This window comes from Gasterosteus aculeatus, chromosome 18, assembly GCF_964276395.1.
Source record: "Gasterosteus aculeatus chromosome 18, fGasAcu3.hap1.1, whole genome shotgun sequence".
In the NCBI taxonomy this organism is placed as follows: domain Eukaryota; kingdom Metazoa; phylum Chordata; class Actinopteri; order Perciformes; family Gasterosteidae; genus Gasterosteus; species Gasterosteus aculeatus.
Window position 1 is genome coordinate 14,258,648 of NC_135706.1, and position 24,879 is coordinate 14,283,526.

Consider the following 24,879-nt stretch of genomic DNA (forward strand, 5'->3'; position numbering starts at 1 on the left):
TCATCATCCAATAACAACAGCTGGGTTTAAAAACACGCTTCTCTGTCGTTATTAAGGTAAAAATCTGTGTTTACCTGCGTGTCGTTTGTTTATATAAATAATAAAAGGCACAAACACTGAAGGAGGATTTCTAAACTGCTGTTTGACCAGAAGTGAGCAGAGAAGCGTCATAGAACCTGCGACCGTGTTCTGGGGCTTTTCTTTATACGCTCAAAAGTTCTCTTTTGAGATGTGGCTCTAAAATAATCTTATAATAAAAGCTTGTATAACAACGGATTGTGTGCACAGACATATTTAACAGCTTACTGCAGTTTAAATGATCTCTTTTTCAAATAAAACAAAGCTCTTCCGTGGAAGAGGGGGGGCTTTGGATGGAGCTCCAGCAGATGAGGAAATGTAAATACTTGTCTGTTATTTCAGTGGAATGAGGAGAACGAGAAGAAGAATTAAGTTACAAAATTCCTATTTTATTCTTAAAATAAACAAAATGTACAATCACAATGCCAATTTCACTCACTGTTGTCAGGTCTGTTTGTCCCTTTAAAAAAAAAAAAAAAAAACCTCACTTGATCTTTGTGAAACGTACCAGCAACATCTAACGGACCTCCATTAGTTCCTGACAGTTAATGAGAGAAGAAGCACAACAAAAGACACAACAAGTCATCTTTACATGAGAGCAGAGTAAGCTATGGTTCCTGGATATCATACATGATCATTAAATAATACGCAACATTTAACCCGAAAGGAAAGAAAAAAAGGGGATGAACTTTGTTTACTGAGAGGAAAAGAAAAAACACAAACAAAAGCAGATGAGGACGAGCGGGATGTCAGTGCTGCGTTGATGTGTAAACACGTCTCAAAGACCGTTTCCTGTTCATAGCTTGGAAAGAAAGAAAAGGATTACATAAATTCCAACAGATGTGCACAGACACACTGGATGCCTGCGCAGTGGGGAGAAAAGCTTCAGCATCGCGGAAATCGGAACGTTTTTTTTTTTATTTGCTTTCTCGTGTTACGTCGTAACTGCAGAAAAGGAGAAACGTGGTGCGATATGTTCGATTCCATTAAGTGAGTTCAGAACATCCTCTGCAGAGACGCGCCACGTGCGGAGCTTCTTGGACGGGGACGCGTTTTTCTCAGCTTCTCAAATTGGGTTCTTGTGTTACACCTTCATGCACTGAACGTCGTACCGTACGAACGCGAGGGGAAAACGCTCTTAAACAAACAGCAAACTGCCTCGTGAGATCACATTCAAATCCCACGTGCAAACGGCTCGTTTTGGCCAAGTGTTATCCGAGTGTGTGTGTGTGTGTGAGACTCGATGGCGTTACATCGGCACCGAGGACCAGAAACCACGAGCCCTGCTGGCAGCCGGCCGCACGTGCTGCTAGAAATAAAACAAGGAATAAGTGCTTTGCGAAACAAACATACACAAGTCTTTTGGTCACCAGTTTGCTGCCAGCAGCTGCATCCAATCACCTTCCTTCAACTTTAGCAAAAAAAACAACAACAACAACAACAAAAAAGACCTCCTTTCACACTGGTGTCTTTTAGACGAGGAGGTTACGGAAGGAGAAGCAGGAGCAGAAGAATAAGGTCAAATAAATAATTGTCAGAAGGAATGTCACAGTCTTTGGTCTTCGGCTGCGATCGTTTCGTTTGCGGCCTCAGAGACTGAAGGAGGGAAGGAAAGGAGCAAAGAAAGTACCCGTGTGTGTCACACGCCAAGACAAACTGTTCCCCCGATGACCACGAGCCATTCAGCCGGATTGGATATGAAAAAAAAAAAAAAAACTCCCAAACATGCAGATTTACCAAAATCTGTGCCGTTTGAGATGATTCCGGTCCTGAGGAGTTAGTGTACCGCGGAGCGAGTGAAGCGTGACCTCCGACCTGCACCCGCGGCGCCATCGTCGTTGGCCGACGTATCAGTTCTTGTACAAATGTACCGTTTTTATTTAAAATACATTTGTTTCTGTGTGCATATCAGACTAGATCGACCAAAGATATCAGTTCAGTATTCTGCCGAGAGGCACGATACCAGTTATTGCTCAATAAATACCAGTTCAGGTTTGATTCCGATCAGAACGGGGGGGAGGGGGGGGGCGACTGGGAGAAACACGTTGCAATACTCTTTGGAAATCACATTTCATATTCGAAACGATTTTTGATCTTTGGGTACTACAAAAAAAAAACCCTCTCACTCTCTTAAATTACCAATCAAAAAGAAAGAAATATAAATTTTTAACTTAGTCGTATAGATGCATTAAAAATATTCAGATTACACTTCTTTGACTCAAGTTTCAAATACAATACATAATTTATGGCTTTATAAGTTAAAACTAAGAAAACGCTTCAATCTACATCAATGTTTCACCCACAATATACAAGTTAAATTAATTGGTTTAAAGCAGATTTCCTGTTCACACCGCTGACGGTAACGTATGCGTGACCTCATCACTTGCTACTCAGTGCCTAACTTGCATCTTGATGTCGTCGAAGTACAAAAACATGCTCTGCAAAAAGCCTTATTGAAGTACAAACACAATACAAAAGAGGCAGTTTGTTTGCAGATATAGTTTGAAGCATCCCTTAGCTTGTGGGTTATAATAGAACAGAAAGGGGCCGAGTGAAGCAAAACGGTCTCTGGTTATTGCTGTCAGGACGGCTCCCTTTGTGGCGCCTCGGCCAAAACACATTCCAGGAAGGCAAGTCCACGCGAGCCGCTTTCTCTTCTCTTTTTATCTCAACCTTAATTTCCAAGTAAAAAAAAAAAAAAAAGCAGAGACGAGAGCTCGAAAATCCCCTTTTCAAAGGGAAAAAAAAAAAGAAAAAGCTTTTGTGCTTTCGAACCACGACGTCATCGGAGCGCCGGTCCCTTTTTTTTTTTTCTTCTTCTCAATACGGCCTCCAGACGGCCTCGTCCATGCGGCCCCCGGGGTTGAGCACGGTGGGGGAGTTGCTGTGGCTCCCGTCGGCGTCCACGCCTCCCTCCGTCTGGCTGGGCAGGTTGGGGTTCACCAGGGAGGTGCCCGTGGAGGCGCTAGTGCAAGGCGGGATCATCCGGGAGGGCGAGCGATCCCCCCCGGGGACCATGGAGAACTGGTAGGAGCCGGACGAGGCGCCGTAGTAGAGATACGGCGTGCTGCTGGTCTGGAAGGGTCCGCTCTGGGTCTGGGTGGAGCCCGGGTAGGGGGGGGGAAGGTAGGTGTGGTAGTGGGCGCTGCCCAGCGACATGGCGGAGGTGACCGGCGGGGTGTAGGTGAAGGTGGCCGGGTAGTGCATCCGCGGGCTGGAGAAGCGGGTCTCGGCCAGGGGGGGCAGGCCGGGGAACTGGCGCTCGAACTGAGCGGGGAACGGGCTCAGATCAGAGGAACCTGCGGACGAGGGAACACGTCGATGGTCAAACGAGTCAGGAACCAAACACAAGCAGATGCCACCTGATCAGAGATGTATACCAAATATATCAAAAGATATATATACGATATGTATCAAAGATGGATACCTTATACATCAAAAGATATATACGATATATATCAAAGATGGATACCTTATATATCAAAAGATATATACGATATAAAACAAAGATGTATAACAAAGATGTATATGATTTATAACAAAGATGTATAACAAAGATGTGTATGATTTATAACAAATATATATAACAAAGATGTATATGATTTATAACAAAGATGTATAACAAAGATGTGTATGATTTATAACAAAGATGTATATGATTTATAACAAAGATGTATAACAAAGATGTATATGATTTATAACAAAGATGTATATGATTTATAACAAAGATGTATAACAAAGATATATATGATTTATAACAAACATATATAACAAAGATGTGTATGATTTATAACAAAGACGTGCACAGACTCATCCCTGTTAAAAGTCCTGGGAAAGCATGTGGCTACAAATACTGTAGAACTCGTCACGAGTTCTGATAAACTTAACAAACACTTCATCCTTAATATGTTTACTCCCTCTGCATATTTATGTTGCTTTGTGTGTGTTGGCGCATGTGTATCTGTATAACTGTTTATGCATGCAAATGCATGTGTGTGTGTGAGAGTGTGTGTGTGTGTGTGTGTGTGTGTGTGTGTGAGTGTGAGTGAATACTGTATGCACATAAAAAGCAGTTGGGATGAATCAGGAGCTGCACATGTGGAAACACTTTGAGCAGAAACAGTTTCCATGAGATCCATAATGAGGCGGGCTGAGCTCTGATGTGGCTCCTCTCCTCCCATCGGCTCCAGCGTGTGCGTGTGCGTGTGTGTGTGTGTGTGTGTGTGTGTGCGTTGTGTGTGCACACATGAGCTGCTCCATCTCACCCCTCGTTCCTCTCTTTGCTTCATCCCTTAAAAAATACCCAGAAACCACTAACTGGCTGCGGCGAGCTGTTGCGCGGGCGCAGGGTTTAAGGAGAATAGGAGCCCCCCCTCCCTCCCCTCCCCTCGCGCTCCTCCCCTCCTGTCTCCTCTCAGTGGTTTAGTCCAGCCATGGCGCTCTTATCATAAATCACCAGGCGTCTTCCGTGTCACCATGTCTGCAGCGAGAGGACGAGGGGGGGCGAGGGGGGGGTTGTTTATGTGCAACGGTTTTGTTGCTAGCGTCAGATAGCATGTGCTGCCAATTAGGGCCTTTAAAACTTCCTCTTTCCACGAGATGCGTTGGATTGTGGGAGGGGGCGGGGGGGGGGTTTGCTCTCTGCATTTGGACGTGTTCTGGTGCTCCAACGTGTGATGACGAGCCAGATCGAAACTTTTATTACTTTAAATGAAACCAGAGTGTCTGGATGTCAAAATGTTTGGAGGGTTTATTTTTAACCTCCACCTCTGAATGCGACAGCTTCTTAGCAAACTGTGGCTCCACGCTGGCCTTGTGTGGGGGGGTGAGGTGTGTGCGAGGGGGGCGGTACTCTCTGTGCATGGATACAGTTACAGAGCGGCCCGGCGAGGTGTCAACATGATCTCCTGAGATCTGAGAGCCGCAGTCACATCACTTAGGCCGCATTAAGCGGCGCTGGAGGTGTGCGAGCGGCGTGCGGCGAGGGGCCGTGGTGGTTTTTTTTTTTCACGTGCACACGGTCACGTGCACCTGCACATTTGAGAAGCCGGCCCGACGCTCGCGAGATGAAAGCCGAAAGGGGAGACCGAACTAATCAGAGCTGACGAGGCAGCTGGATGGATTTTAAACCCTCGCGAATGCAGAGTCACGCGGGGGCGTCGCCACACGCACACACGCACACACACACACACACACACACACACACACGTTACAACAAGAAAACAGAGGGAAACAGAGTAAGGTAGAGAGAGTCAAACAGGTGTACTGGGGGGAAACATGTGGGGGGGGTTAAAGGAACACAGATGCTGCCGTTATGGCGAACAGACTGAGGCTGAGGCAATTACCCAGAATGCTTTGAGAGAGTAGCGTATTGCCATAAAGACACTTTATTCGTCAGTCACGAGCCTGTTATTATCCCCGGGCCTGTTATTACCCATAGTCCTCTGGGATCAAAGGCTTTGAGCGGGGAGAAAAAACCCGGAAATAATCCCCCCCCCCTCGTCCCCCCAACCGCTGTCATCTAACAGCGCTCCATGAACCAGTGACCATCGTCACCATCGTGACCAGTGAGGCTCAGCGTTTAAGCCTCAGGTTTAGTGGTGCACGTTTTCTTCCTCTAGTCCCTGTTTGTGTGTTTGTGTGTTTGTGTTTGTGTGTGCGCGGCGGTTTCTACCTGGCAGTCGTCTGGGCACGTCGCTGATGGCGGGCAGACCCGTGCCCCGGCTGGAGGAGAGCGGCGTGGTGGAGTGGACGGAGGGCGACGCCATGGGACTCAGGTAGGACGGGTACGTCTGCTCGTAGGACCAGGGAGGAGACGACTGCGACTGACGGGGGTCTGACGGGAGAGGAAGAGGAAAATCAGCTGGTTGAAATGCTTCTTTCTCGCTGAAGACGGTCTCGGTGTCTCGGTGTCTCCGTGTCTCCGTGTCTCCGGTTGGGAGGTTAAGTCAGTTCAGCAATGACACATCCAATGTTTACCTTCCAGGAGAAGATCTTCCTGTTTGCCTTTTAAAACAGCAGCTGAGGCACAGAGAGCCTCGCTGGCTCACAACCAGGGCGTAAACACGCCAGCGCACAACCAGCGCACAACCAGCACACTGGTGTGTGTGTGTGTGTGTGTGGCTGCATTGCGACACCACCGGGGGGAGCATGAAAGGCGGCGACTTTCTGCATTGTGTGCCAGCTATGATTGTGCGTCCTGGCGTGTCACCTCACGCAGAGTACGAGGTGCTCGGACGCCGGGTGGAGCCGGAACTTAATGAATGCTGTATTTGGCTTTTATTTGGTTTTATATCTATTTATTTTAATAGAGGCTTGATGCCCCCCCTCGGTACTTTGCATCTCGCCGCTCCGCTTCACAAAAGGGTGACCGGACCTTTCCGTTGTATTTAGATTAACAATAAACTTGTTAAATCTCCTGAACGTTTTGCCGAAAGAAACAAGAACCACGGAATCCGGTACGACACGCGACCCCTCGTGACCTCGTGATGATCCAGCTGCATCGCTGCTCCGCTGAGTAAAATCTCAATGGTTATATAGTTATATGCTAACTACACACAAAAGGATCAAACCGGTGATCAAAGCAATGAACTGTGTTCAACAGTTGTGCATCGCTTCACATCCACCTCATTAAACAAAAACTGTAAACACTCATTTCGTCTTCAATCAATTCGTGTTGATGAACGACTTCAACCAGGCGGAAATAAACAGCTTAACCCAACAGGTGGAACCTGTACTGATATGAATTCTAGATTCTAGATCTACAGTCATTTTAAATCCTCTCGCTGGAGGGTGGACGCCTGGGGTCAGAGGTCAAGGTCAGAACCAGGGGTCAGAGGGGCCTAAAAGAAAACCCCAATCTCTCCTGCTTGTGAGGCAAAGGAACGGGCTGCTCACCTGTGATCTGCGTCTGTCCCTGCGGGTTGAAGGAGGCGGCCCCCGTGTTGAGAGTTGGCCGGGGGCCCTGAGTGGGAATGGCGACCCTCACCCTCATCCTCTCCAGCTCACTAAGGCGGTCTGAGAAGAGGCCGCTTTTGGGAGGGTCCTCAAGTTTCTGACGATGTCCTGTGGACACACACATCACACCCCCAGAGTTTACTGACGGATCCTCACACTCCACCGACATCCCGCTAACCAATCAACAAGGACTCGGCCGCTTATGGACGGGAGGGGGAGGGGGTGGGGGGGGAGTCGAGTGAATGCTGCGCTTCAACCCGAGGCTTCCTCCTCAGGTAAACACGAGCTCTCACGCCATCGGCCCCGCGGCCCCGCAGGGGGTCGCCACTCCTGCACTCCTCTGCCGGTACTTTCCGTGTCCTCTATGCCCTCCGTGTCCTCTATGTCCTCCATGTCCTCACCTCTCGGCCGCTCCGAGGAGTGGAATCAGCACATGGCGGACGCACTCAGCACGCACACCAACAAGGCTGCGGCGCCGCGGAGAGAGAGAGAGAGAGAGAGAGAGAGAGGCCTGTTTGCACACACGGCCCTTCCTCTTTTTGCTTTTCATCTTTGTCAGCGCGAATGTCTGGTCCCGCGCGAGCTCTCCTGTAAAGGCGGCAGAGTAAATATCAAACACGGCGGGAGCTTGGCGGCGCTCCAGCTGGCTCCGGCTCAGCGAGCTACTTCAGAATCCAGCCCGACCTGCCTGAGCCGGGAACAAAGGCCCGGGAGGGAGAGCGGATCTTCAGCAGCATCACGAGGACCAAAGAGCACCGAGGAACCACCGGGAGTCCTGGAGGACTGATGTCTCCAGATAACTGACAGCACGATGATTAAATGACACTTTACTGAGTGACTGACTCCATTTAATGAAGAACTTTAGTGCAACACAAGCAGATTTTCATGAGAGATGTGTTGCTACGTGCTTGTTGTTATCAACTTTGACGACTCTGCTGCGTGTGGCCATTTCTCCATGTGCAGATTTATGATAGAGAGGCAGGTGATAAATTATGGCATTGAGTTGTTGCCCTGCCTTGATGTCGGCCCAACCTTCGTCTCTTCATATTTTCATGTTGATTTCACCACCAGACAAAAGCCAAATGAAACCTGCCCCGTCGGCAGCGTCTCGTGTTTCCACTGTGACGAGTTCAAAACATAAATAATTCAGCCGCAGAAATTTATTAAACCACCTGACCCCTCACAATAAATACATGTATGTTGGACGTGGAGGACACGCAGCCGATGGCGCTCAGACGTGACTTTTATTGCCGCTTGAAAATAAATGGTCACCCGCGTCTCTTCATAGTCGCTTTGGAGCGTAAATATCAGCGGCTGCTTAAAAAAAGAATAGTTTTTGTATCATAAGATAACTCGTGGCCACATTTCATTAATAACATCCCCCCCCCCCATAATTTGTGCCTGTTGCTTGGCATTCCTCATCCCTCCCCGTGCCCAGTCAATCACAGCTTTTCCATTTTCAACTCACCAAAGTCTCTATTCTAAAAAAGCCTCGGGACACAGAGCGGGCTTTGTGCGCAGCCCCGTCTCCCGGCGACGGGAGTAAACAGCAATGGTAGAAGCGAGGGAGATGAGGGGAGACAGGACGGGAGGGGGGCACGAGGGGGGCGGTGAAGAGACCTCGATGACCAGTAAAGGACGGAGGACAGTTAGGACCCCCACATCTGTGAGGAACACAGCTCTCTGTCCCCGAGGGGGGGGGGGCATCATACTGTCAGTTCAACGTGATCTCCAAAACCTTGAACATACAAATTCGTAACAATACATAGGAACTGGCGGCGGTTAACCACGCCCCCTGAGTGAACAACATGGCGGAGCATGTCGGATTCTTGAGTGAACGTCTCTCCGCCATGTTGGATTTTTTGAGGGGGTTAGTATTGTATTCTTACAATTTAACATTGATTTCTCGTTAAAAATGCAATCATAACACGTTTATTTTACATGGTCAGACTTCACGAAGTGTGTTTACGGGGCGCAGACGTCATCAGTCGCAGTCCGTATTTATTTCGTATGTATCATTACGAATTTGTATGTTCAAGATTTTCGTATACATTTTTACGAACAGGTTTTGGAGATCAGGCTGGTCAGTTTAGAGGAAACCGGCGCATTCGGTTGCTCTTCTAGAAATGCGGCGTGCCCCCCCCACCCACCACATCAAGGGCCGATACACGCTCCCAACAGAGCCACCTCAAGTCCATCCGTTCAGCCCGGCCTGACAGTAAATACAGTTTCTCATAAGTTAATTGCACCTTTTAGACGACAACTGTTGCCAAACACAAGACGCCTCAGCTGTTTTATCGGAACCCTGGCAGGGGGGAGGAATGAGCCGGGGGTATTTAAAGGAGCGGGGAAGGCGGGTGATTTCACTGCCGTAGGGAAAGTCCCTGAGATTCCCATCATCCCTGTGAAAACAGCGGAGATTTTCGATAGCGCCTGCCACTTCCCTGCCCTGCCAGCGGCCGGAAACACCGACAGATTCAGACCAGATGTGAGCAGCTCGCACACACACACACACACACACACACACACACACACACACGCGTGTTGAAACACACGCACACATGCAAGAATTGACATATGCAAACGCACGTCTGCGCATGCAATCATGCACATTTGCACACATGCATCATGCATACACCCGCGTAAACAGCACGGACGGGCACATGCGCCGGCACGCACGCTGGATGAAGATGAATGATGATGAGATAAGGCCTCTAAAGATAGTATCTCTCATCACACAGTTGCACACCGATCCTAGAATAGTATTATTTCAGCCGTCCCTGAGACAGAAGTCTGCAGCCGACTGATCTGATCTGATAGCAGTTAGTAAGAGCAAGCAGGCAGACCGACTGTAAGTCCTCTGTAATTAATGGAAGCGTTGGATTGGATCTGAGCAGGAGCACACAGATCTTTGACAAATAGCTGCTGACTCTGAATATTCCTTTAAATACCCCCTTTCTTCAGAGAGGGAATGATTGCACCGGGGATTTCTTCACGACAAGGGTACCAATGTGCTCTTCAAAACTCCAAGGGCTGAAGGGTTTGAGGGGATGGTTTGTTTTTCGGGGGGGGGGGGGGGTGGGGGGTTGGCTTGTCGGCTTTGTTTGAGCGTTAGGTAAGAAGATCCACTTTGATGCCGGTGTGTTAAACACGAGGCCAAAGGCGGCAGCCGGCTAGCTTAGCCGCCGCTAATTGTTACAGGATCGAGAAAACTACTTTTAAATGTCAGTTTATCCTTCGTAGCCCCCCCCCCCCCCCCCCCCCCCCCCCCCCCACAGCTGCCTGCGTAAGTAACACGTGAGGGAAACGCGGAGCGCCAGAATGTTCTGGATAAATGGGAGAATTTATAAATGTGGTGTCGCGTCATGCCCTCTAAGCCCTTCAGGCTGGTTTATGATCGCTGGCTGGATCGGATGAATGTATCTTTGGGGCTGATTCAGAAAAAAAAGAAAAAAAAAACCCAGCTCATGGAGCCTGGGTTGAATCAGCCAGTGTGTGTTTGTGTGTCTGTGTGTGTGTCTGTCAGTCACCTCGCAGTGGAATGGCCAGTAAAGCCGATGAATGAATTCACTGGTTCCATAATTCTTTTTTTTCCTCCCATTCGGAGCCCCCACAGTGGCCGCGTTGTTTTGGTGAGCGCTCAGAAACAATGAATTATTTCAGGTGGCAATCTGAAACTGGCACGGCGACGCTCCAAAGGGAAAGCGCGCCGAGCGGCGAGCCAGGCGCCCGTCTACCGTGGGGGTCCGCGTGGTATGAAAAGGGAGGGAGGGGAGACAACACAAATAGAGATGGAAAAAGAGAGAGACGGAGGGGGAGAAGGGGGCGAGGTGCTGGAGATGAGGCAGTGGGGGCGAGATGGGGGGGGGGGAGACGGGGAGAAGAGGGGGAGACGGGCTGTGGTGGAGCGCTGCCAGCCGTCTGTGTGGTCCATGCGTTCCAGCCTGGAGGAAGCAAGCCAGGCAAGGGAACGGCACACACACACACACACACACACGGACACACACACACACGCGGGGCCATGCACAACAATTCCCAAAGGCGAAACATTTATAGAACACAATGAGACATTATGCACACACTTGCTGGCGTGTGCTCCCTCTGCACCTCTCTGCTCACATTAAAGTGCTTTGATTCAAGATTTCTTTTGCTTTTTTACTGCAGCTCGGGGCCAAGCAGCTCCAGACCCTCTTTGATAATCGTTATCTCTTTTTATTATTCTCTCTCTCTCTCTCTCTCTCTCCTTATGCTGCTGTCGTCCTTCTCTTTCTCTCCCTCCCAGTGAATGATTTTGTGTTTTGTGTTGTAAAGGCTTTGGCACCTCTTCAAGGAACTTCATAAGACATTCAACTGACTGACTGCCTCTGGAAAAGCCTGCAGCCTGTCTTTATTTTCTTCTCTTCCCCCCCCTGCCTCCATCTTTTCATTCCTCTTCCTCCTGATGTTTTGGGTGAGTTTTATTTGTCCGGCTCCCATTGTTAAAAGCTGTTTTGAGTCAGGCAGCAGCAGATAGTTGTGTGTGTGTGTGTGTGTGTGTGTGTCTGCGAGGGTCCTCTGAAATCCTCTCTAAGTACCTGGATGCTGTAAAAACACGGCCTTCCTTTGGTCACTGTAATCCACAGACACACAGAGACACGCATATTCTCGCACGCGACACAATCGGCACTGTGCAATCAGCACGAGTGGGGGGGGGGGTCTTAGCATTTAGCAGCGAGCGCAAACGAAGCCGCGGCCTCACGTCGGGCAATGACAGCGCACGTGTCGCGGCACGACTGGCGCGCTAATGAAATCCACTCACTCACTGCGGGCGGCGCGTCGAGGCGCAGGTTTGTTTTTTAAAGAGACCCGATGGAGCACAAAGTTAGGCAGTGGAGGTGTGTGAGTGTGTGTGTGTCCGACACACACTTCTGCCCACCTCCAGCGAAGGAACGCACCGCTTCGCTTGGGAGTCGACTCAAACTCTTTTGACTCATGTTGAGGAAGCGCTCCCCGGCCGGTCCTTTCGAAGAGCGCCATCATGTCGTTAACTCTCGCTCCAAAGTACTGTCAACTCCCGCGGGTCCTCTCCTGTGGCTTCCCAGGTGAGTCAGCCGGAGGGGGCGGAGCCTTCGCAGGGAGGGCTGCCGGGCTTCAGGCCTGCTACCTTCTAGCCACGCTCGCCTGTTGTGATTCGTTCACTTTTGTTTAAGTATTACCGCGTCTTCTGTCGCTATACGAAGGGCCGTACGAACAAAGGCGTATAAAAGCTGCTACCGTGAGTGTGTGTGTGTGTGTGTGTGTGTAAGCACGTGTGTGCGTCTCAGGAAGAGTTTGGCTTGGCACGCGCGCCTCCTGAACCACTAATATTGTCTGCAGGCCTTTAAGCGACCGATGTCTCTTCCCCAGGCTTGTTAACACCCTGACCAAAATCAACCCCCCCCCCCCCTCCAACTCACCCACCCCCCCCAAGACCCCCTCCCACCGACCCAGAGACGGGCCTCACCGCCAACCTCCACCGCTGACACACAAGTCGACAATGCACACACATCACGTGCTCTCGGTTGTGCACAGTAACCGCTGCAATATGCCACAGCAAGACGCCGTGCATGTGACGCCGTGCACGTGACACCGTGCACGTGACGCCGTGTGTTCTTTGTCACCTCCCATGTTTGTCTGTCATCAATTAGCTATAATGAGAACAGTGGGTTTGGACAGAAAGGCCTGTATATTGTGTTATTACGGCATGGCTATTATCACTGAGGAAGTTTGTCTCAGCTGACCGCAGCCACCATCAGGGGCAACTGGAAGGAGACAGAACCAGCTATAAAAGCATATTGGTTTAAACAACCACTCCCTGTCTATTAGCCCAAAATGACTTTTAATGAGGCCTATTAGCTCGCCCCGAATCTGCACCGTGGCTGCACCAGAGTAATGACACGCACAACACATACTCTCTCTGCAGACGCTGCCGTGTGGGTGCAGCCGCGCCGGCTAGCACACACGCATGTATTTGCAATCATATCTACGGGGGCAGTTTGAGCACACACACACACGCACGCAGACTCACGTACGCGTGCACACACTCGCTGAGCTGAGTGGCTAACCACAGGCTAACCAGGAGCCGCGGAGCGATTAAGCACAATGCGAGCCCCCCAGCTAATAAACGCGGTGGCCAGAAGGACTCGACTGAGCGCTTAGCGCGCCTCACACGTACGCACGCGCGGGCGCACGCCAAAAACCTCGGAGGGGAATCACACCACGGATCTCTGAAACCGGGCCTCGCAGATATTCGCCGCTCTGACCGCGCAATTAATTAGCCGAAGCTCAGCGCCGCAGCTCGGAGAAGTGAGGCCCCCGCTGGCTCGCGGGTGGTCTCGGCTTTATCCGCTCGGCGATGTTAGGAGGAGGAACTGCTGGGGAAATGACATCCCTCAGGACGGCTCATATGGCCGCCATAAGGCTCGTCAGACACCAGCAAGTCCTTCCTGAGCGAGACAGCCACAACCGGGCCGGCCGTTAACAGCGAGAAAAAAGAACCGCCGACAAACATCAGGAAGGTCTGAGCGCTTATGAAAGCATCGAGAACGGACACTAATTTGAGCTTTTTCAGAGCGGTGTTCAAATCCAGTGTTGTTGTCAGCTCATTTCCCAGAAACAACACTGTCCGAGGGGCCCGGCGTACCACAGGCCTCCTAATGACCATTTCCTAATGATCATTTAACACAAAATAGAGCTGCAGCGGCCGACAAAGGCCCCCCCATGTGTCGACGCAGCGCTCGCAGAGAGAAATCGCTCAGGTGGAGGAAGCCGGCGCTCTCGGCTGCGAGTCCCTCTCTGAGCTGGAAGCCCCCCCCCCCGAAGGAGGGGAGGTGCGGTTGAGGGGGCACATGTGTGTTTTGCCACCCTCCGACCTCGGCGTAATGACCCCTGAGAGGGAGACGTGTTCTGGCTGTAGTTTCTGGGTAAATTACACCGCCGCTGCAGTTCGGAGCACTTAGCAGCAGCGTAAAGAAGTTCAGGGGTCACGTGTGAGGACATTCTCCTTATTGCTCACTGAAGTTGGACATGCAGAATCGGCGACGGCTGTTACGAACAACGGGCCAGACTCCTCTCACCGGATCATCAGGTAAAACCGCCTCGGTCTGGTTTAATGGCCCCGGTTTCTAGTCACTCACCGGCAGGAAGGCTTTGCACACACAATCTCTGCCGAGAACAAACCAAAGGTTTCTCTAAACAAATTCTGCATCTGCTCGCCCCCCCCCCCCAAAAAAAACGGGATGCTGACGGGACAACAGATGCACAGGAAATGCTTTTGATCCAACGGGAGGGCTGGAGAGCGAGGAGGGCCCGCGAGGGGAAGCCGGCGGGTGTTTGCGTGCGCTCGCTTTGGGGGGCAGGGCCAAAATGTTCTGCCGGCACCGCGGGCCGGTTCTCCTACGCGGGTTCCGATCCCGCTGTCTGACTCTTTGAGATGCGATATCGTCCCTTCAGCGGCGTGAGATGGGAATATGTGTTTAGGGAGGAGCGTTGGGGAAACAGCTGCATGCCAGACCAGTTGGCACTGACAGCTATAGTAAAGTTTTTTTTCCCTCCTCAGTTGTTTTTATATGGCCCATTAAAATGAGCTGATGCTAGCGTTCTGCTACCCAGCGTACCCTCTCAGGAATATTCTGCCTCGCTCTCTTTTTTTTATTTCTCTCGAACCGTCACATTTAAGGGCAGCTTTGTGAGGAGTCAACTTCGTTAAATGTCTGCGGATCGCTAATTAAAACCCCCATCACAACCATTTCCAGTGAAACCTCTTGTTTGTTTGTTAATGAACTGGTTTCTATAGCCTGTCACCGTTCTTCCCGGGAACTGAGTGCGGCCCCACCCACAGAGTTTAGTTTACTCATCATTTACTACTCAGCCTGTGAAAATAGTTTACGGTAAAATCTCTTCTGTGGCACCGGAGGGAGCTTTTATTGTTCCAGCAGAGTGAGTGAAATATACTGTGGAGATTATTAAAGAGCCATCGCTCCCACGAAACCCCTCATGGTTGGAAGCGCAACAGCAAATGCCAGCTCGTAGGGAAATTGAAGGGAGACGTGTGTTGTTGTGCGTCTGTGCGCCACAGTGTGCTGTGCGTGCGTGCTTCTGTACTCACTCCTGGGCTCACGCGGTCCATCCACGGTGACCTTTATGGCGCGGTGGTAAGTGGCCACTTGTGGCGGGTTGGTGAATACCGTGATTGTCAGCGTGAAGCTCTTGCCTGTGGTGACATCAAACAACATCAAATGAAAGAGGCGCATTCATCGCCGCACCATCCCTCGGTCACAAGTGTGGTTGTTATCACGTAACAGCAAATGCTAAATATCCCTTAAGAGCTTTAAAGAAGGACGACGTCGGCCGCTGCACAGGGTCGGTGTCTCTGTTATGCCGCCTGAATGGAAGCTTGACTGGAGGACGCTTTCCCTGCCCCGATGCGCGGCGAGTGGGCGAGAGGCGTTTAAATAGTCACTCCCCCCCCCCGACAATCAGCAGCAGTTGCTGCCTCGGGGTCGAGAGGAACGGCGGTGAATCACAAACGCCACGACGAGTCAGCAGCAGCAGCTCACGTCTGAGGTATGCGGATGCATCATGTCGCCATGGCTACGCAAGGGAAACAGGAAGTGGGGGGGGGGGCGAGTTGCTGCAGCGGCCCATCAGAGCAGCTGTTCGCCACCTCCCCGTGCTGCGAGCCCCCCCACACCACCTTCCACAGCAGCGCGCTTGTAAACGCGTTTCGCATACCTGGTCCGACGCGCATGAGGGGGAGTTATGATGAAAGCGCAACTCGCCTGCCATCCAGGTTGACCCCCCCCCCCGCCCGCCCAGCGTTCCCCTGCGAACTCTAATGACATCACTACATTGGACCACAGGTGTCTGCTTACGCTCTAGATGACCTGCCCCATCGGCCCTCGCCGTCATCGTCCCGTTGCTCTTTTAGCTCTGTGACATCCTATCGGCTCGCACTCAGCGCGGGTATTCATTTCAGACACCTCGTAGTCTGATCTGCCCCCTCGCCCTCGCCCCCGGGCTCCTATGTCACTTCCTGTGACGGGACTCTGTGTCACATACGGAGGGATGCTCACGCGAGGTCCCTGCGAGCCCCCTGTTTGACAGCTACCGCGGTGGAGGAGAGTCCCGGGGGGAACCATCGGGTCATCGGGGGCTTTCCGGGGAGGGCGAGAGCACAGGCCCTCTGCGGCAGATCGCAAAGCCGTAGTCAGACGGCTTGGTGAGAGGGTAAATGAGGCGGTTGCCCGGGCGATGCTAAATATTCAGGGAATGCTGTTGGATCCGCCTCTTCGCCTGAGGATATCAGCTGTGGCACCACCCAACATGTTGCTGAGCCTGAACTGAGCCGGGTCATTTCAGGTTTCCAACCAGGAAGCGAGAGAACACACTCTTCCGCGTCGGAGAACGATCTCCCATGATATCTTAGTCCTGAGCTTTGTTCCTTAACCGCAGAACACAAAGGTTCTCGTTAAGCCGCTTTTCTGCCTGAGCCGGGTCTAAAGATACTACATAAATAAATCCACGAGATCCAGCGCTCAGACGGCGATGGGCGGTGGGATTTGAGCCCCGGGGTTAGTGATCATTATGTGGTCGCCGCGAGGAGGGCGGGGGTGTGACCACTAATCCACACCACTGAAGCTAATCGCTCCTGCTGAGTCGTGTTTCGGGGGCTCACCTCTGCCGCTGCGGCCCACGAAGCGGAGGTCGTTGAAGCGCGCCACTTGGTTCTTCATCACGCCCGAGGCGTTCCGCAGCTCGGCCGAGTAGTTCTCGTCGTTGCCCGCCATCACCGTGACAACGGTCCCATCAGATATGTCACCCAGGGCTACCACCTAGGGGCGGAGGGCACAAAGAGTCCAACATCTTAAATTTAGGAACGACTCAGGTCTAGTAGAGCATTCTCTAATGTGAGAGGCTGGTGTTACACCGTCTTCCCCTCGTATCGTGTAGAAAAGCACATTTCATTTGACCTCATTTCATTTCTCAAGTGCCGTCTCTTAGAACATCTCGTGTTATCATTTAGATTCCTGGATACAGATAAAAGAGGGTAAGCAGCCCAAAGAGATGCAATAATTACAGAGCCGCAGTAATAAAAATACTTAAAAAACACATATATTTTAAAATGTGTCACATTTGGTTTGGAGCCAGGGCGATGGCTACAGATTCCCACTGTGGTGCGTCTTTGATCCATTCTGTAAATAATATCTCATGTAATTAATATGGGCCTTTCCTGTGAAATATCATGGGAGCAGAAAATTGTCAGAGCTTCAAAACCAACTGAAATGTGCAAATAATTAGTGTTCTATTTTCTGAAGTTCAGTACGATTGACATGGGAAGACCAGGGAAGGAAATTTAAGCAATCATTCAAATAGTGGGTTTACTAGGCCTCGGTGTGGGCTTCACGCATACAGTAATTAACATGCTGTGATATTATTTATTTTAAATAATTTTAATACACAAAAAAATAATGGCCTTGTAAAATGTAACTATTTATAACGGAACCAGAGCTTTATCTGAAATTATTTACCGAGAGGCTTTTTAGGTGAGCTATAATTATTATATATAGGTATAATTATATACCTACATTATGTGATTATTGGCAAGACATCAAAAGTATTTTTTGATTGTTTACAAAATGAAAAGAGGAGAAAAACAACATGCACATTCCTTCCATGTTACCCAACCGTTAAGTGTTTTTTGTTTCTGGCCCTTCAAGCCCCGTTTCCTTAATCGTTTTGTTATTTGAGAATTCATTTTCTGACTACATTTGGTTTGAGAAATACACTTAAAAAGACACATCGGCACATTATTTCTAAACAGGCAAAGTTCTTTTTATGATTTATAAAAAAAAACATTTGTAATAGTCTTGCTGATAAAAAACAGCGATTTGTTTTGTAAAGAACGACCATTCATCCACGCTTTACTAAAACCCCCTTCTGGCTTCACTTTGTGTCCATGTGTCAAACACCAGGATGTGACTTCTCCTTCTTCTCCTCTCTCCGCCGCGCGCAGCTGGACGCGCACCGGGACGCGCACCGGGACGCGCACCGGGACTCACCTTGAAGGCGACGGGCAGCGTCTTGTTGCACCGCCAGTGGGAGGGCAGCACCGAGCAGAGGAAGTTGGGGCTGTCGGTCCGGACCAGCTCGGCCGGGTGGTCGGCGATGATCTCGGCCATGCTGCGGTTTTCGTGGGGCCGCAGTCTTGGCACCGCCGCCGCGTCCGGCTGGCCGGTAGGAGAGCTCACATCGTTCATCTTCCCGGAGACCGGCTGGAGGCTGTTGGACGGCGGGCTGAACCTCCGACTCGCGCTGGGATCTACGGGAATTCGCATCACAACAGCGATGGTTATCGGAAAAAAAAATACAGAAGGCAGCGCAGGCTGTCCGGCTGCTTCTCTTTCCGTCTGTTCCTCTCTCCGCGGGAGCGTGCGCCGCTGATCGCTGGGACCTCGGCGCGGGTGCCAAACGGAAAATGGGACGTCGCGTGCGCACACCGCGTTTCAAAAACTCTCCCCACTACGAAGTTCAGTGGGCGCCTTCAAAACGGCAAAAAAAAAAAAAAAAAAAACCTTTCCGGCACGAGAGAAACAAGCCGTGCAGACGCGATGATGTTTTCGATGGCAAGCCCTCTTCTTTCAAAGTTCTCGAGGGACGCGTCCGTGCGCCATAACGCAGGCGGAGTTGCTCGTGCGAGGATATAAATAACATCAAATAAATGTCCGAGCGCGTAATGGGCTCTACGACCACGAACAGAAAAGAAAAAAAAGGGGTCTAAAACGGAACGGCCGAGCCAGATGTTGAAAGAAGTTTTTGTCTGTCTCCCTTTGGTGAGAAGTCAAAGCGCTGCTCCAGGTGCGTCATTGAAGTCTTTGTGTCAAACTGAAAAGGCTCTGTGGGCACCCGCAGGCGACGTGCGCACACGCACGCACGCACGCGCGCACGCACACACGCCAAAACGTTTTGGCAAACGAATACGCGTTAACAACACTTAGTAAAGCGATTTATAGCCGGAGTTGTGCAGATTTTCCGTAAAGTCGCTCGAGAGGTTTTGTAAATAAACATAAAGAAGGTTAATGAAGTCGTGAAGAAATTACAACAACAAAAAAAGTCATCGCGGACGAGATGAGAATAGAATCCCGTTGGTGGAGCCGTCAATGCGGTCAGCGTTTGGGGGCCGGGGGGTTCCCGTGCTCAGCTTTTTGTGGTTTATATAGCGCGAGCGCACAGCAATTATTGCGCTGATGCGACTCCAACACGTGGTGTCTGGAGTCAGATCCATTCCCCCCGCCGCGATCTATCACCGGGCGGCTCTGAGCGTCAGACACACACGCACGCGCGCACACGGCTCCCCTTCACACCTTTCTCTCACAGATAAGAGTTTTCACCGCCAGCCGCGCTGCTCCCCCCCGCCCCCCCTCCCGGACCGTCCGTGCGCTCCCGGGCCCTGGATCGGTCGTTTTTCAGGCGGTGATACGCGTCGGGTTGCGTGTTGCCACTAGATTCCCGAAACGACACGCGGCTCGGTGGTGGGGGAGGGGGGGGGGTTACACTCCGTAAGGTGGAGGAGCGAGTGAGTCACCGGGGAGCGGTGAGTCAGTCCGGGCGCAGGAGTACTGTTTCAGGCGGTCGGAGCTGTTGTGCAGGTGTACCGGTGCATTCTGCTGCACGCGTGCGTTTTCACGCGTGCTCTCTTGTGGAGAGGAGGCTGTTTAGAGAAAGTCTTCTGTGAGAAATGTCCCCCCTCATATGACTTGTAAAAGGAGTTGATATTTACAACTACACGTAAACTACACGGCGCTGAAAGAGGATCCTGTGCGTAATTACGCACAACTATGCGTGGCTTTGAAAGGCACATTTCTTCATGACAGTGATGGAAATTAATCAAGTAGATTCACCTTTTTTGTGTGTATATTTTCCATTCTAAATTTAACTTCCATTACATTTATAAAATAAATTTGTCTATTTTTAAAATCACCATTCTGTTTTTTTACAGTTTTACTTTGCAAAATAATTATTTTAAATACAAAACATATGGTTTCATAGAATAATATACATCACTTTAGATAAAACTAACCGGAAGTATAAGTAGTTTAAATGAGCTGTTCTTCTCAAACTTAAGCAGTAAAACGATTCTAATCAATGTATAACTGTCACGTGAGCATTTTTTAAATCTTCATGAGTGAGTATTTTTTTTATCATGTTACCTTTTCAAAGCGATACTTTCCCAGCGTCCATATTGTTAAATAAACGGTTTCCTTCCACCACTAAAAAATGAACAATGAATGGAAAGTACCGGCTAGCGGTCAAAGGTTTACACACGTTCTCATCGAATCCAATGAGAAAGCAGTTTTGCGAGTTGAATGTTTTTATTTAACTTAGCTGACTGTACCTTTCCCAAACCAAGTCCAAAAACAACATTTTTTTCCCGTTTTTTGAGAATCTTTACAACCACAATTACAATTTTTTTTTAGCAACTTCACGCTTCTATTTCATGTGTGCAATGTGTCATCTCTTGAGTGCGGACGCTGCTCTGAAGGCCTGGCCTCCCTGCGTCTATAGAGGGCATCATCCCCCCTCTGTGAGACTCCATATCTCAGCCGGCTCTCGTCAGCCCGCCCACCCCCGGCCCACCCGTCCGTCTCCCGGCGCGTCCTTTTCCAGTGCCACATCACACGGCAGCATGTGTATTATGCCACTCTGTGTTCCTTTTCCGTTGCTCCCACACACACGCTTTTATTGCAGAGTCTTAAAGACAAAGGCCTTTGATAGTGCGGGCCTGTTCCAAAATAAAAGGGACTAAAGGAGGCACAGCTGTCAGGTTATTTGGGTCCCGTCGGGGCTTTTGCAGTTTGTTTTTATGCTGTAAAGTCAGACAAAGTCTTACACATTTTATAATAAGGTTTCTGTGTTGAGAGAGAGAGAGAGAAAAAAAACATTCTAAAGCCCGAGGACTGTAAGTAAGTTGAAATAACTTGACTTCTTGTGTTTCATAAGTATGTACTTGGCTGTGCACATGTATGCATGTCTGTTAGCGAGTGTGTGTGTGAGGATGTGGGAGGGATATATATATATATATATATATATATATATATATATATATATATATATATATATATATATATATAAAGTCTGAAAGCATTGACATGCATCTGGCACCTCGTCATGTGGACGGGGAAGGGGAGAGAGGAGGGAAAAAAGAAAGAAAGAGAGTGATTGAGTTACACTTCCCCTCCGTGTGCCCCTAACACCAGAAATATGGTTCACATTGTCCAACATTCTGAATGATCAACTGACTATTCATGGATGGATAAATGTGAATAGTGGTAATTAAATCTGTTATAGTGATAAACATGGCCCTGCAGAAACCGTGGAGCCGGTTTATTCCAACAGAGTTAAGTTTCAGCCCCGATAATATCGTTTTTTCACCACTGAATACATTTGGCGTAATGTGGAAAACATCCTTAATGTTGTAGTGGAATTTAGTTAAGGAAATGTCCGGGATGAAATAAAAACAACCTCCCAGTCAATTTCATGGCATCAATTTAATCAACCTAATTATTTATAATGCGTATGTGTTTTGCGTTATTTTGACTGAAATTTGAACTGGAATTGAATCTTTTTTAGTGTGTTTCTTTTCCTAAAACTCCACAACTGTCACATGCCAATTATTTCCCTGGTCTTCAGGCCAACTAATCAGTCTTAAATGTGGATTCTCTGCGCCCTGTTATTGTCCCATCAGAGACGGCAGCAGGAAGAGCCCCTTGATTCTCTCCCCCTCCCACCAGCGCGGTCGTGACTTGAACCCCGACGAGCTCGGCTCATCAAAGAGCGTCTGTCCCATCTGACTCCGCTTTGCCTCCCCGCCGCCCCGGCCGGCATCTGTCTTCCAGCTCCTTGCAGGAGACGCGCGGCGACGCCTGCTCGTCTCACTCGACGCCACACGGGGGAAAATCGTCCGTTGGATGAGCGCGAGTCACCGGAGAAGGCGCTAATGTGCCAGGGTCACGTCCCGCCCGGCCCGGGAGCGACTCACGAAGCCGGGAGCTCCGCGGCAGCAATGACGGAGCATAAAGCCGCTCATTCAAAGCGCGCCGCCTGCTCGCCTGCTGCGCAGCTGGACCGTCTCGCTGGGCTCTGGAGTTATTCATCCACTGTGTTCCTCTGGCTCGCACTCATCGCACAGTAGGAGAAGTCACTACCAGTGACGAACCACAGTGTACCACATTGAGCTGGATCTGCGCCTTCATGATTTATGGTATTATTCTATTTCTGACGCTCAGTTTCAATTATTTGTTTCCAATAAAATAAAAGAAAACAACTCTAATTTTTCGTGCAGATATCGAGCTTCTGTTCTCGCGCCCACTTGGAACGACGCGTCCACAGTCGGCCTTTTTTACGTTTGTTTTCACGACTGTGCGTCTTGTCAACAGGTTCACGTCACTGCGGCTGTTTGACACACGCGAGAGACGCAAACAAACACGCGGCGGAGAGGCACCGCCCGACCCGCCCTTTGACCCCTCGTTTGGAAAGCAGCACAAACGAGAGCTAAGAAAAGGCCTCTACGCTCCGGCGGGTCCGTCCGGTCGCCCTTTGAATCGCGTATTTGACTCCGCTGTGAAAACTCTCCCCCCGTCGGTCCTTCTGCTTTTCACGAGCGCCGGAAAAATACAGCCACCAAAGACTCGGGAGAAAGGCTCCATTTCACAGTGGTGCATTTTTCAAGACACTTAATTATAGCTTTCTAGAGGAGGGCAGTGACGAGGCCCAGGCTCCTCTAACGGGATGTTTCCATGTTTGCCGGCTCCGCCAGAGCGCGCGGCCTGCCAGCCAACCAATCAGCCGAGAGATCCAGCCTATTAGCCCGTCAGCCCGACGGGGTGGGGGGCACGAAACCCAGTCGCTGTCTTAGCTCGACCCGGGGCTGGTAGTCGGCCAACCGGCGAGGCCCTCGGAGGACGACGACGGGCAGAAACATTACTCCCCGTGACCTCATCCAGCCGACCTCGACGACTCACGCTCACTGATCCCGGATCAGAGCCGAGCCCTTAATGACTGTTTGGCACCGAGACCGTGACATCACGTCCTGAGGTGTGAGCGTGTTTCACAGAGCGCAACCCCCCCCCCCCCCCCCACACACACACACACATTACCTGTGTCAGATATTTTGCAGAGAGCTGGAGGGAGAGATGGAGCCATGGAGGAGGGAGGGGGGGGGGGGGGGGGGGGGGTGCTCGCTGCTTGTGGCAGGAGGGTAGAGAAGGAGAAAGGGAAGGAGGGAAGGAAGGCTATGAAGACAATTTCCTCTCAGCTCTTATTGCTCTGACTGTCTGCCGCCTGCCGCCTTCATGGAGGTCCCTAATTGAGATCACTTGTACTTAAAAATAGGAAGAAAAAAAGGAACTTCTGTGGGCCGGGAGACGGAGGGGAGGAAATAAAGCAGCGATATGTGACGAGGGCGGCCATTAAAGAGTCCCGGCGAGAGATCTGAGCGGCAGAGAACTCCGTCCTCAGATGTCGACGTGTCACACGCCTCCTGCTGCCTGCGTGAGAGCGCCGGGGTGAGCTGTGTGTGTGTGTGTGTGTGTGTGGCTCTTTGATAGGGGCAGAGTGACAGCCCCGGGGCTGAAGCCAGACACATGCCCCCGTCCCGCACCAAAGAATAAAAATACAAAAGGGGGAGTTTAGTTTTTTCCACTTTTGCATGCGAGTGTGTTTGTGTGTGTGCGTTTGCGTTACAGTTTGTCATGTGTTAAGAGATCAGGCCCACTCGGGTCCGTGCAGCTGTTGTGCCTTTCCGCTCACATCGCCCCTTCACTTTAATTCAACCCTTCCACCGATGCAACCCTCCCCTCCCTCCCCTCCCCTCCCGCTGCCTTTCCCACACTCGGCCCCCGGAGCGTCCCCGAGGCGCGCTCGTTTCCCCCCTCAAAGCGTCTATCACTCAATCAGCTCTGATCTCTCCATTAATCAAACAACGAACCCCCCCACCTCACCCCAGCGCCCCGAGGGCCGTTTTTGAAGGACCGGCTTGGAGGAAACGCAGCGTATCCATGAGTGGTACCGGACCGCGGCTGGGAACAGGAACCCTGTAAGGAGCGTTTTTCTTGGACCGAGAGCCTCTGTAGGTGCTAAAGACAATACAGACACTCGGGCGAGGCCAACATTCCACTTTACACTTCTCCCCTTCCTCTGTGTGTTTCACTGGTCTACTTCCCCTCTGCAAACTAGCCGGCTAGTATCAAAATATTTATAGTACATCTGCAAGACATGCTGTTCTCATGTATCCAGGACCGTTTAGGCCTGTGTTCATTATGCGAGGTAAAACTAATACCAGATTTATGGGGGCGGAGTTCTCTCTGTTCTCCCCCCGTCGGGGCAGTGCGACTGTGGGTGATTTATGGGAGACGAGGAGACTCAGGCGAGATGGATGGAGTGACAAGAGGGGAACACTTCCGCGGACGGGCTATCGGCTATCGCTCGACCGCCTCCGACGCTGCCGTGCAGGACCGGGGGTGGGGGGGGGGGGCCAGATGGAGAAGAAAGAAGGTCTGCCATTGATGCTCAATTGCACGCAGACATAAACAAACCTTGAAATGTACCGTATGCGGCGTCTGTATGTGTTAAATATAATAATATATCTGTTTGGCTTGGCCGTCCCCACAGTCCCCGCCGGTACATCGAAAAAGCAGAAGTCCTGGCATCAGTCGGGAGGGGGAGGGGGGGTATCAACGTTGAGACTGTCACTCGGCACGTCGAGCACTGACACCACGGCTAATCAGATAAACAGGAAGTGAGAGCGCCGCTGGAACCTTTGGAGACGGC

General features: G+C 50.6%; 1 protein-coding gene and 1 long non-coding RNA gene across 4 annotated transcripts in view; one reads left to right on the forward strand and one right to left on the reverse strand.

Moving 5' to 3' along the window:
- Positions 1-446: 446 nt before the first annotated feature.
- The window catches only part of runx2b (RUNX family transcription factor 2b), a 32,571-nt gene continuing 8,138 nt past the window's right edge, over positions 447-24,879 (reverse strand). For 2 of the 3 annotated variants that reach the window (XM_040161196.2, XM_040161197.2), the window contains exons 3-8: positions 18,114-18,373; positions 16,730-16,886; positions 15,161-15,265; positions 6,976-7,143; positions 5,753-5,914; positions 447-3,377 (exon numbers count right to left, since the gene is read on the reverse strand). In XM_040161196.2, coding sequence (XP_040017130.2) covers positions 2,899-3,377; positions 5,753-5,914; positions 6,976-7,143; positions 15,161-15,265; positions 16,730-16,886; positions 18,114-18,373 — 1,331 coding nt within the window. In that variant the 3' untranslated portion in view covers positions 447-2,898. The remainder of the gene's footprint in view (positions 3,378-5,752; positions 5,915-6,975; positions 7,144-15,160; positions 15,266-16,729; positions 16,887-18,113; positions 18,374-24,879) is intronic. The other variant, XM_040161198.2, reaches the window with a different exon arrangement.
- LOC144389394 (uncharacterized) lies at positions 18,154-22,381 on the forward strand. The gene is made up of 2 exons (XR_013453405.1): positions 18,154-18,288; positions 21,797-22,381. It is a non-coding gene; the product is annotated as an uncharacterized LOC144389394 (long non-coding RNA).